General features: G+C 43.0%; 1 protein-coding gene across 3 annotated transcripts in view; it reads left to right on the top strand.

Moving 5' to 3' along the window:
• B4GALT6 (beta-1,4-galactosyltransferase 6) overlaps nucleotides 1-13278 on the top strand; it is a 124151-nt gene that overhangs the window by 33585 nt on the left and 77288 nt on the right. For all 3 annotated transcript variants that reach the window (XM_074352209.1, XM_045510378.2, XM_010946791.3), the window contains exons 4-5: nucleotides 3976-4100; nucleotides 9850-9966. In XM_074352209.1, the coding sequence (XP_074208310.1) occupies nucleotides 3976-4100; nucleotides 9850-9966 (242 nt within the window). The remainder of the gene's footprint in view (nucleotides 1-3975; nucleotides 4101-9849; nucleotides 9967-13278) is intronic.

Below are 13278 nucleotides of genomic sequence, written 5' to 3'. Positions count from 1 at the left end.
CTCTTCCTCAGAGCCCAGCCCTTTTTCATTTTGTCTCCTGCCCTGGTGGCTCCACGTATGCAGAACCACCCTTGTTATGGTGACAAGTCTGGGGCTCCTCCAGGATGTCTGATCAAATGGGTCCTTGATACCTTGGGGTTTTTAACAAATTAGCCAGTGTTGCCTGCTGACACATCCCGACCTCTGTAAGCAATGCTGGGAACCAGTTCCAAAGACCCCTAAGAGCCAGTTAGCACCCTTTTCCCTCTCCTTTTGGACGAATTTGTCTAGAAAATCTTGCACTTCTGTCATGGCATGGTCATTGCTGGATGCTTTGGTACAATGGGTAGTAACAAGACAGAGGCTGCTGCTTCCCTGACTTGTATGCTGCCGTCTCCCACTCCAGGGCATCCCAGCTGGCCTCCGATGGGTCAGGGTCCACATCCATCGGTGCAGCGTTAGTGGATTGTTTGGGACAGCCCCCAAGCTCCAAGAACGTAGCATTCATGACCTGGCACGTGGATGTGTCTCTGAGCTCAGTAATGCCTGAGCCAGGGGGCAGAAGCTTACAAGCTTCCAGTAGCTTTTCCACCTCCTCTGGGGACTTGGGAGGAGCTGGTACCATGTGTTTGGGGTCCCACTTCCAGCAACACATGATGCACTTGCCCTCGCAGTGTTTGCCTCCCAGGTGCCACACTGGCCTTGGTAGAGCTGCCTCCTCACCATGCAGGCCAGCTCTCCAAGCTCAGCACCCGGTCCCCACCCAACTCAGCGGGCCCAGCAGCAGCCCCCCTCGCTGGTGCTCTCCTTGGCTCCCAGGACCTCATAGCTCGCGCCCCTGGCCCTGCCTGGGGGAAGGAGGCAGAGCCCCACCGTCCAGGTTAGCTCACCTTGGCTCAGCACCCAGACTTTCATATATGATTACAGCCCATCACCTCCAGACCCGACACCAAGGCAGGGAGACCTCGTTGAGAGAATAATGGGAAACATAGCTACTGCAGATGGGGGTCTGCTGGCCAGTCTCTGCAGGGGAGTCTGACCTTTTACGGCACCAAGAATTTAGGGTGGGGATTCGCGGCAGAGCCTGGCAGCGGCAAAGCACAGCAGCACAGAGCAGTGGTGCCCACCACCTGCAAGCAGTGGGTCCTTCCCAGAGAGACCCAGCTGTCTGGGGGAGGAAGGTAGCCATTCGCAGCTCCAGGGCATTGTAACGGGGTGCACACTGCACCCACCATCCCATCCTCCTCCTCACCCATTGTGTGGAGCTGGTGCATTGAATTTAGAACATGCAGGTTATGACCTGCAGAATGAGAGGGCACTAGTCACCCGCACAGGGTCGGCAGGGAGCTCCCTCAGCTTCCGAGCTCCCACTTTGGGGAAGTGGCGCCCTGGGGGCCATTTTGACGGAAGGTGTAATTTCAGCACACTCACGCAAAGGAAGTAGAATCACAAGATTTACTCACAGATCCCAGAGGGGGTCAGGGGAAGGGGAGTCCTCCGTCCCAGGTCACAGGGGCGCAGGAGATGGCAAGTGGGACGGCAAGCACCTGTTGCTTGCTTGTAAGGTGGTTGAGGCAGAGGTCACTAACTTTTTATGGGCTTAACTCTGAGTGATTATTTTAATAAACGTTTCCCCGGGAAAGGCAGAGCAAGAACTTACGGCAGGAATCCCTGAACCCAAGGCTTTATCTGAACGTCCAGACTCTGGGTGCGAGCAGAGTAATCACATGGTGAAATGCGCAGGCAGCAACTCAGAAATAAGTGGGTGTCTTTCAGAAAAACAAGTTGTTTTACTCACCCCACCCCTACCCCCTCCTCCACTCACTAGTGTGTATTTTTCTTCCTCTCTTTCTGATCATGCTCTTACTGTTCCCAGCGGTGGTGATGCCTGTCCCCATCCCTGCACTGCCCCACCAAAGAGTGATGTTCCGTTACCCTGGCGTGACAACGTCACGCCACTAGGTCATCTTTGGCCTTCACCCAGTGCGATACTAAGATTGCAGAACAAAGGGCGATAAGCACATAGGAAAGCTACTGAGGGTCTCTGAGGAGTGTGAATGGGGGGACAGTGGGGAGGGAGGTGAACTTTGGGTGCCTCGGGCATCAGGGATTGTAAGTGATGGACAAGGGATGCCCTGTCCGTTGAGGAGGAAGATATAAAGCCTGCTTCTTAATTTCCCAGCACATGTGTGTTCAAGATGAAAATTAAATTGCAAATGATACTGAAGAAAACTGCTGACAGTAATGGTGATGACAGCTGCTGAAGCTATAAACCTGCAAAAAAAGGCCCAAAAAATTAGTTTAACGTACATAAGAATACCAACTTCAGTTACTTATATGAACTGCTTATTATTTAGCCTAATCACTGTCATTTGAGTAATCATGCATACCATTAAATGCATTGGATTTATTTGTATAAATTTTATTTGATTACAGTGGTAGATTCTATTTTTGTCAGCCGAGTCATGATAGTCTGTACTTACATTGACTGATGGATCTTGCGTTTGATCTACCCTTTCTCTGCAAGTTCCTAGACTATTCCTTACTTTTCAAAGATTAGTTACTTTGCATATCTGTCACACTAAAGGTGGGGGTATCTGGTTATAAAAGACAGCAGACATTGTCAGGCGAACAGGCAGACGTTAGAAGATGGCAGGTTTTTCCCCTAGTTCACTCTGTGAAGGCATTTGCATTTTGAAATACTTCTCTCTAGCATTCCTCAGAGCTTATTGGAAGCCACTGAGGTTCCTGCCTAGTTAGGATGAGGAGGGGGACAAGAAGAGAGGTGGCTGTGAAACCTTACAGAATACAGAATGTAGCAGGAGGAAAGGAGAGGGGCTCCCTGGAAGAGGAACTGAGTGTTTAACAGTCGTCCCTCGGCATCCGAAGGGAATTGGTTTGAGGACCATTCCCCCCGCCCCCAGAGAGTACCAAAATCTGAGGATGCCCGAGTCCCTTCCAGGCGACCACCCCGCCACCCGCCCCGTATCTGTGGGTTCTGCGTCACACATTTCAGCCAACCTCGTGGATGTGGAGGGCGGACTGTATCTATGGAAGCATGGTCACTGAGCTCAGAAGACTTGCAGTGGGAAACCTCGATATTTGTTGGTTTGTATTCCATGAGATGAGGAGGTGAAACAGCTTAGTTCTGTTAGTTCTTAGTTGGTTTAATGGAAATGGTTTCCCGTTCAGGAGTCATTCCTGTTCCCTTGGTATACATCAGAAAAACTATTAGTAAAAACACTTCCAGGAATATCATGTATTTGTTCATTTGATGAGTGAGTGCCTAGTAGGCCAGGAGCATCTTAGAATTTTATAGTTTTTCAGTTTTGTGTATCAAGGAGATACATGGTAGGTGCTCAGAATAAATCTGTTGAATTCTGTTTGCAAATTTTCTCTCTTAAAAAATATCAGTAAAGTAGATGATAGTAATAGTAGCTGAATTTACTGAACATGTGCCTTTATGCCTGGCACTATTTCATCTACTGGATACAACCACACTGGGAAGCAGGTGTTACCATCTCTTTTTATAGATAAGGAAACTGAGGCACAGAGAAGTTAAATAATTTCCCCAGTAGGCAGAAGCTAGGATTCAGCTCCCAGTCAAGCTAACTGCTTGATTAACTCATATATACTGTGCTTTTATGTCTCCTATCATGTTGATTATTTTGAAATTAAAAATAGTTTTTAAATGCTTACATAAATTGGCATGATAACCTACATTGTAATGACTCGCAAACATCTCCCAAAGAGTAATATTCACCATATTACTTAGAAGCAAAAAATTTAAACACTTTGATTTTCTTTGGCAGATTTAAAGATAGTAGAGTGATCATATAATTTATTATCCAGAGTAAAACTGAAAGTTGGTATTAACAATTATTTGGTGGTAACAGGAATAAATGGTACTGTCCCAGCGACTACATGATGCTATCACCCTGCGGATTGTTGTTTGACTTCCTATTAAAACAGTTCTTTACATTTTTGACCTTCCAGGGGGATTCCTCAATGTCAATGTAAGTGAAGTCAGTTTTGATGAAATTCATCAACTCTTCTCCAAGGATTTAGATATTGAGCCAGGAGGTCACTGGAGACCTAAAGACTGTAAACCCCGATGGAAGGTAAGGTCCATTTTTTCACAAGTAATGTGACTGTTACCGTGTGTTTGAGGAAAAGTGCTCAGTTCAGAATAGACAGTGAAATACCTTTGTCTTGATAAACTTAAGACATCAAAATTTCTGTGTTTAATGTGTAAGTATTCATAGATGTGATTCACTCGTGTTACCTGTGAGGACGAACTGCACCTGTTCGTGTGCAAGTCCACACTCCTTTGTCCCGTCTCTTGGAGATCCTGGTAATGAGTACCTCACTGGAGATGGGCTTGGAAAACAGATGTTTTTCCTGTCCTGTTTGGAAGAGAGGCTATGATTTCTTTGCCTCCTACTGTTGTCCCTAATGGTTACTGACACCTGTGGGCATAGCCCCACCAAGTCTGGGAACCAGTAATTTCCCTGGGGTTCCTGAGTCCCAGGGTTCTAAAGAGGCTGCCTGGCAGTCACTGCAGGACACAAAGACAAGAGTTTGGGCTGTTTTTCACCTCTGTTTCAGAAAGCAGAGCAGCAACTTTTCATCTTGTTGATAGATCAGAATTCTATTCTTAGTATTTTGTTTGAAAGACTATAAGGAAGTGGGCCTGCCCCTGATGCTTAAAAAAAAATTGAAAATGGTGGTTTAAATCAGAGTTGCTCTGAATATTATGAATTTGGCTAATAAGTGCATATTCATGTAATGTGTTATGTTTGATTAGGAAATAGCATTTATGTAATTCAAGTGAAAACCACATATGATTACATCAAATGTTACATACACCCTGAAGGATTGTGATGTAGCCTTAATCTGGAACAATTTTCAGTTTCCTCTTTTTAATATTAGTATTTCACTAAAATATTTGTCTTTTGGTATCAAAAAAAAAAAAATCACTCCTGGGGAGGAGAATTGTATGCTGTTAGGCTTGTGATAAAAGCCCTCTGACTTAATTGACCTTGAAATCCTTGTGTTTGGGGATGTGAATTATTTATGTCTGTATCCCTAACATAGAACTTACCCTCTTGTATAAGGTAATCATCCAGCCCAGTTTTGTTGAGTTTATGAGATTGATAAATACTCTATTACAAGTTATTAAATACATGTTAGGGATTTTTTTGTTTTGTTTTTGCCTCAAACAAGTTGTAAAGCTGCTGAAATGGATTCCAGTACAAATTTTGGCAACACATTCTGTTTTGCAGTTGTCTTATTCTGTTTCCCAGATCAGATTCAGATGGTAAATTAATCTTTTCATATCTTATGCTTGATTTTCCTCACATTCACGTATAAAATACGGCCCAGTCTACATAATGCTACTTTTAAAAAGTGTCCTGGGCAAAATAAATTATTTTCCTTCCTTGGATGATGAGTGTGTATGTTGAATGCTAATGGAAGAAAAAGCACACTCAGTCAACCTCAGAGGCTGTGGTGGGGAGCACAGCGGTTGGTCCTCAGGTGTGTATCAGTACACGTGGTGTGTCCCCCTCAGGTGGGCGCTCTGTGGCCTGGTAGTAGGATAACCTGGGATCAAAGAAATTAAATGTTTCTGTCCTTTCTCCAGTAGTCTGTATCAGACGTTGGAGTTTAAATTTTAGGGTTTGTTTTCTTTTCGTTTTCCAGGAGAGAGGTATGTCACATTTAACTGGTACCTACCTACAGATGTTAGTAGATTATAAACTCCACTGAGTCTGTAGGTAACAGTATTGAAAGTGGAGTTTCAGGAGCAAGCTAATTCAGAGATCTAAAAATTAGCTTTTTTATTTAGGAGCTATATGGTAACGTTGCTCTTCTCTCAGTTGTGCACAAACCCTTCTCAGAGTTTAGTCTATAGTTCTGAACTGTGCAGCTCACGGTATGAGAGGAGATTTGGAGATCATTCACAGGCGACCTATGCTTGCCATGCTTAATCAAGCCATCTCCGCCCCCTACTCCCACTTCCCCACATCCTAATAATGTCCTGTGCTAATCTTGCAGCAGAGCTGACAGAGAAGGAAAGAAGAAATAACCAAATTTATGTGAAACATCTACCAACTTGATTCTTAATATTTGAGGTTCTTTTTGTTTTTCTTTTTCTTTTTTTTTAAATACCAACTAAGATCATTGATGGCCGATTAATTGGGACCGACATCTTCGAAAACTAGCGATTCAGCAATTCCTAGGTATTTTAAATACTGCAGGTTCCAGCGGAAGACTCAGCGCAGGTCGGATGCCTGACAGAGGAAAGCTTATTTCTAAAAGGGAGGTTGGAAGAGGAAGATGATGATGCTTTTCAGGTCATTAAAGTGAAGTGTCTATCTGTGACGTTGCCGATGTTCCATTTAAGGGTCAGGCAGAGGCCTGAAACACTTTGCTCTGAAACCTAAAGGCTTAAGGAACCAGGCAGCTGCTTGATGCGGTTATCTGCTCAGAGGCCTGGAGTTCCGTCTCTAGTCCAGGGTTCCTTAAAGGTGGGTCTTAGCCACCTGCTTCCAAGCTACCTGGAGTGTTTGGTATGAATGAAGATTCTTGAACTCAGTCCTCGGACATTCTGATTCTACTGGTGGGAAGGGACATGAACCTGAGTTTCTTATCAAGTGCTTCCGGTTTGAGAAGCTCCTGCAGGCACTGGAAATGAAGGAGAAGAGGGAGAGGGACCTGAAACACTGGAGAATGGGAGCTTGGCAGCGTCGACTTTGTTCCGTCTTAGTCAGTGACAGACAGCTCCTGCATCCTTCAAGGAGGCAAGTCTGAAGCATCATTTAGGGACACCATAGTGGGTTGGTGTGCTTGAAATTTGAAAGCAGGACAAAAACTTGGTGGGGAGAATTTATGTAGTAGACATTTTTCTTGCTAATCTCTTCATGGTTAGTGTAGGAGAGAATTAGCAAGGGAGGAAAATAGGGGCATAAATTCAGTAAGATTGGTGGTTTTAAAGTGGGAACAAACTGAGTGTGGATAATTTTGCTTGAACAAGAAGTGGGGAGGAGAGATTCATGAAGATGACTGTTGTTTTCCACAAGATAATGACCAGATGTTCTCTGTCCCCAGTGGAGATGCGTCATCAGGAGAGTGGCTCCACTAGCAAATTAGGGCACATATAAGAGTGTCCCTGAAACAAGGCTGCCAAGTCTCAAAATAAATGACCACAGAATACTGAGAGCGTCCTTTTCTAGACAATAAGTTGTAAACTGTTGAGAGTATCATTCCACAGCCGCAAGAATGGACATGCCCAATGAGTTTTTACATACTTTTTAGCTTTATTTTAATAAAAACTTTGCTTTAGGCATGTTCAAAATTTTTGGTAACTGTCTCATTGAAATGTGGACTTGTATTGCTATTAAAAAAAAATGACAGTTTAGCTTCCTTGAATTTGCCAAGACCCTGGTCATTTCTTACTCTGCTTCCATATAAGATTAAGAAAAAAAACCACCTCTTAATATTTTAAATGTTTCATTGAAGAAGTGACTGTATTATGGGCTTTATAACTGCCTTTGTTCATTCTTACATGGTTAACTGATTACTCAGCCTAATTGTATTTAATTAACATAGGCTGTCTTTAATACGGACTGTAGCTTTGTAATAGCTTCTTCCCTTAAATGTCTGTAATTCACCCTAACTGCTTTTGTAGCCCACTTACATCATGTCAGAGGCACCCAGCCTGTGGCCAGATTCAAACCCAGGAAGGGCAAGCTTGACCCTAGCTTTGCTAGAAGTTGTGACACTGGTTCAGGCAAGGTCAGTGGTGGGGTGTGCTAGTGTACTTGCCGTCTGACTTCTTTCTCTCCTTTTACATTTCATAGCAGTTTCCTCTCCTAAGAGTAAACCCAGGGGCTCTTGAGCTGCTTTGGGAGGTGTGTGAATTTGGGACTTCTGTGACTGTGCCAGCAGTTGGTACTGAGGCCCACCAACAGGTCCTCAGTCAGCAGGGAGTGCGCGGCAGTGCACAGTGGCCATGGGGTGGGGTGCAGAAGGGGCTCCTAGATGTGGGTCCTGAATTGCTCTGGTGGCCTCGTGGTCCTCAGTCTTATAAGCAAGAGGTACCTGATGGGCCAAACCAAAGCAGGATGGGATCCAAAGTGGGGCTGGCTGAGGCACCAGAGCCTCTCTGTTCCTACCACTTCCCAGCACGAAACAATGTGAATGTGAAAATGTCGGCCTCACAGTAGCCATTGTCTGGCTCTTTTTTTCTCTATCTCATCACCGTTTAGGAAAAACTTAGTGATGGTTTCTAGTTTAGGCATTTTCAATTTTATGAAACCATCCTTTGTTCTCTTAAAATAAAACTATTTTAATAATTAAACATTTCTCTCACGTATGATCATGGTAATGTAACACACACAGGTGAATATTACTGCTTTCTATCAACTATATTTAATGTCATGGCTTGATTTTGCAAGTAGGATTAGATCCTAAGCCTATACACTGTCAGTTATTTGCATTTGTTCGTTCACTAGTAAAATGTATTTGGTACAGTTGAAATTTTAATAAATCCTAGATTTAATGTTCTTGCATAATTTTCTGTTTAATGAGTTAATTAGGCTGTATTGAAAAATTCAGAATATAGAATGACACAGACATTGTAATTAGACATATTTTGACTCTTACATTCTTTTAAAATCTAATGATTTTGGAATTTATACTTTAGCATCTTTTTTTAATTGAACTATGGTTGATTACAGTATGTGTTAGTTTCAGGTGTACAGCAAAGTGATTCAGGTATTTATATATATGAATATATATAATAAGTATATTACTTTTCAGATTCTTTTCCATTATAGTTTATTACAGGATATTGAATATAGTCCCCTGTGCTGTAAAGTAAATTCTTATTGTTTATCTATTTTATGTGTAGTCATTTATATTTAATCCTATACTCCTAATTTATTCACCCCCTCTGGTAACCATAAGTTTCTAAGTCTGTGAAGTCTGTTTCTGTTTTGTATATAAATTCATTTGTATTATTTTTTAGATTTCAAATATAAGTAATACTGTATAATATTTGTCTAATTTCACTTAGTATGATAATCTCTAGGTCTGTTCTTGTTGCTGCAGATGGCAATATTTCATTCTTTTTTGTGGCTCAGTAATATTCCAATGTATATATACATACCACATCTTCTTTATCCAGTCTGTTGGACACTTAGGTTGCTTCCATGGCTTGGCTATTGTAAATAGTGCTGCTGTGAACATTGGGGTGCTTGTATTTTTTTGAACTAGAGTGTTTATCTTTTCTGGTATATGCCCAGGAGTGGGATTGCTGGATCATATGGTAGCTCTATTTTTAGTTTTTTGAGGAACCTCCAGACTGTTCTCTGTTCTCTGTTCTCTTCCAATATGAACAAATCCTGTTAATTTACCTCTTAAATGTTTCAAGAAGCCATGTGTCCCTTCTTGTCCTCCACCCTCACCTCTGTTTTAGCTGCTGTTACCTCTTATCTCAACTTTGCATTAATGTTCTAACCAGCTCCCTGAGTCCATTTTTGGTTTTCTCCAGTCAGCTCTCCATAGTAGTGTTTGCCATAGGAAAGCTGATTTTATCACTTTTTGAAATCTTTCCACGACTTTCATGATATTCGTGGGATAGAGACCACAGTTCTTAGAACAGCCCTCAGAGCCCACTTACATTTTCCCGGTCCACAAGACCGTAAGTGGCACCAAGGCAAGGGCCATGTCTGTTTTTGCTCACTGTTGGATTTCTGGTGAGAGATTTCACGAGTAAGAAAGTTTCAAGGGTCTGTATTTTTTAACCTTTTACCTCTAGGGTTTGCTGCTGGGTTTGTTTACATGTGTGAATGTTTTGTTTTCAAGGTGGCAGTTCTCATTCCTTTCCGTAATCGCCATGAACATCTTCCAATTTTTTTCTTGCACCTGATTCCGATGCTCCAGAAACAGCGGCTGGAATTTGCCTTTTATGTTATTGAACAGGTGAGGCTGTTTTTCAAAATGGTAACTAAGTATACTAGAGCTTAATAAACTCTTAGATATGGTGTGATTTAAAATGTTCAGTTTAGGGTTAATCCTTGGTTTCATATCGGGTCAAATTCCACCTTGGATTGAGCCTGTTAGTTGTATATGCCACATTTTGTTAATCCGTTTATCATTTTTAATCATCTAATGTCTTACCTATTAAAGTGAAATATTTTCTCTAATTATTCTTAATATTATCAGCTAGCTTTTTTCCTCTGTATTATTCTTGTCTCAGTATTCCATGTATTCAATTTATTTTCAGTCCTACTTAGACCCTTTGGAGATACCTTCTATATTTCTGTGTTTTTCTACTTCTGTCATTGCCTAGTTTTATACTTAAGATGTCATCATCTTGGATTTTTGTGTGTGTGTGTGTGTTTCCCCTACCCTATCTCCCAAACACTAGGGTCCTTGCTGAATTTGCTCACTGATTTCTATATGGTATTTCTAAAATGGTGCCTTTTATTCACGTTTCAAATACATTGTAATTTGGGAACTTTTGGTTTGACACTGATGACCTCATTTTATCCTGATCGTTCCTTCTGTTCACTAAACCTGACTAAAAATGCATTTCCTTATTTATCATTAGACAGAAAGTGACCTGGCTTCTATGTTAGATGCTTCTGGGTTTTTTTGTTTTGTTTTGTTTTTGAAATGTTAGAAAATATTCAAGTTTTATTTCTAAGATTGTTACATTTAGTGTGTTTCCCCAGCTCCTTTGTGCCTGATTCTAGATTTTTTTTTTTAATTTTATTTTCTCACTCTTAGCTTTTTTTGCCTCTATTTTTTCCCCTCTGGAAATACTTGGTTTTTAACATGATATACTCCTTTGTATATAAATCACCCTTTTAAGGTCTGCTCCCAGTGCATATAATGATGTATATTGTCATTAGTAGCCATATGTGCTTTTTAATTCAACAGTATATATATATATGTGCTTTTTAATTCAACAACCTGTACCATGAAAATTGACTTTTTTTTAAACCTGATAATAAATTTAACGTTTTAGCTACTTTCATGATAGCCTTAGTTATCCACTTCTAGCTCTGTTTTCCCAACTTGCTAGTTTCCTTTTTTGAAACTTCAGTCTTCATAATGTGTTGGGGAATGAGATGTGTGCCTCTGTGTTTTTAAAGGCATTTTCTCCTAAGAGTCCAGCACCACTGAATTATTTTGTGTATCTGACGAAGAAATCTTTGCAAAGCAAGTAAAGTCCATGTTTTATAAACCTCTTAAGTCTGAACCTCAGCCTTGATCAATATTAATTCAGGCCCGTGTACGTGCTAGTGTGCGGTTTTGAGCCAGTGGCGTCGTTACCACATACGAAGTAGAAGAGTCGTTTTCCTGCTGGGCTGGTGCCCAGAAGGGCTCGGCATTTGACGAGCAGCTCAGAACTCCTAGCTGAGTGTGGGAGCTGGTGCGTGTTTACCCCTTCTCCTTTCCACACTCCTAAAGCGAGAGTGAAAGAAAAAAACTTGCAATGAGTTACTAAACCACAAGAACAAAGAGAGGGAGTAGTGGAGCAACTTGAGGGCAGCTCTGGAAGCCGGGAGGCAGGTGCAGCACTGGCAGAGCAGGGGGTGTTCAAGCCCACGTGCGGTCGAGAGTGATGGCAACAAGTACTCAGTCAGCCTGCTGGACCAACCCCTGCGGACCTCGGCACCTGAAAGATGTCACAGAGGACGAACGGAAGCGCTGGGCTAAACCAGGGGCGTTGTTTAAGTTTGGTTATGGAACAGTCAGCTTCCCGGTGCCTTGTCTTTGCTCGTGTTGCCAGGTGGTTACTCTGTTGTATCTTGTAGAAAATGAGAAGTTTATCCCTGGAGAAACCCCTCTAGAGCAGGTCCTGACCGCGCTGACACAGCTGAGCTGTGGGGCCTCCAGGCAGCAGCTGGAGGAGGGCTGGGTGCCGACCCCAGGCGCCCATGGTTCTCCTCCCTGTCTGGCTGTTGGAGGACAGCAGTTAGGTGTGAGTCCCCCAGCGCCTCCAGCTGAGGCAGGGAATGAGTGGTGTCTTCACGAGAGGAATAGATCAGCTCCAGGAAGACGATGTCTGATCTAGTATTTGGAAGTCTCTAAAGGAAGAGGCCGGCTCGTTACTTTCTCACCTCCAGGAAGCCCACTTTCATTCATTCAGCACAGGGGAAACAGCAGGGAACAAACCAGGTGAGGCCTGTCGTCGTCCTGGGGAGAGAAGGGCAGTAAGTAACCATGTGGTGGGCCAGGTGGTGCCCAGAGCTGAGTTGCGGCAGAGAGAGCCATTAGGGCAGGGAGAGGGGCTCTTTTATTCCGAGTGTTTATGGAAGGCCCTCTCGGAGGAGGTGAGGTGGGAGCAGCCCTGAATGATGGAAAGGAGCCGGCCCTGCTGACGTTCCCAGACGTGTGTACCAGGCAAGGCAGGAGAGCGTGTGTTTGTGCCAAGAAGTCAGTGTCGCTGGAGCGAGGAGTGGAAGAGACTGTTAGGGAGGAAATCAGAGAGGGGAGAGAAGCAGATAATGAAGGACCTAACAGGCTGGGAGGTGGACTTGGATTATCCTGAGTGAGGCCAGAAGATGCTGGAGGATTTTAAATAGAGGAATGATGTGATCTAAGTTATGTTGTGAAAAAATGACTGTGCAGGAGAGTAGACTGAGTGGGGCAAGGACGGAAATGAGAACTTCTGCAGTTGTCCAGGTCGGAGAAGATGTTGACTTGGGCTCCCGTGGTATTGGTGGAGGAGGTGAGCAGTGGTTGGGTTTGGGCTACACTGGGTTCAGAAGTGATGTTTGCTGTTGAATTGGATGTACAGTGTGAGAGATGGAGAATACTCAACCGAGATGCCAGGGCTTTTGTCTTGAGCTTTCTGAGCTATGGACACGTAGAACACTGGGGAGGAGGAATGGGGATTCTGTTCTTTTGTTTTAGTTTGGTTTCGGGATTTGCTAACACAGATGCATGTGTGTATGTTTGAGTCGACAGTGCTGTGCCCCAACCTCACATATTTACGTATGCGGGGATTCCCCTCAGCTTTTTAGTGCCTTACTGTCAGCCATGAATGGGCAGCCAAGGGTCTTCACAAGAGGAGACAAAACCAATCCAACAAAAGAGACTGTCGGAAATAGAGACGCTGGAGGGAACATACCATTTTTTAAAAAAGAAAAGAGACTAACAGTAACAAACTATAATCACTCTCCACAGAGAGTAAAGGAAAGATAATGAATCTGAGAAATGAAAACAAGACACCATAAAGAAAGAATGATCAGAGTAAGAAAGTTATCATAAAAGAAAATG

The sequence above is a fragment of the Camelus bactrianus genome, chromosome 24 (genome assembly GCF_048773025.1).
Source record: "Camelus bactrianus isolate YW-2024 breed Bactrian camel chromosome 24, ASM4877302v1, whole genome shotgun sequence".
In the NCBI taxonomy this organism is placed as follows: domain Eukaryota; kingdom Metazoa; phylum Chordata; class Mammalia; order Artiodactyla; family Camelidae; genus Camelus; species Camelus bactrianus.
Note: the sequence above shows the minus strand (reverse complement) of the source record. Positions and strands in the feature narration are given on the sequence as shown.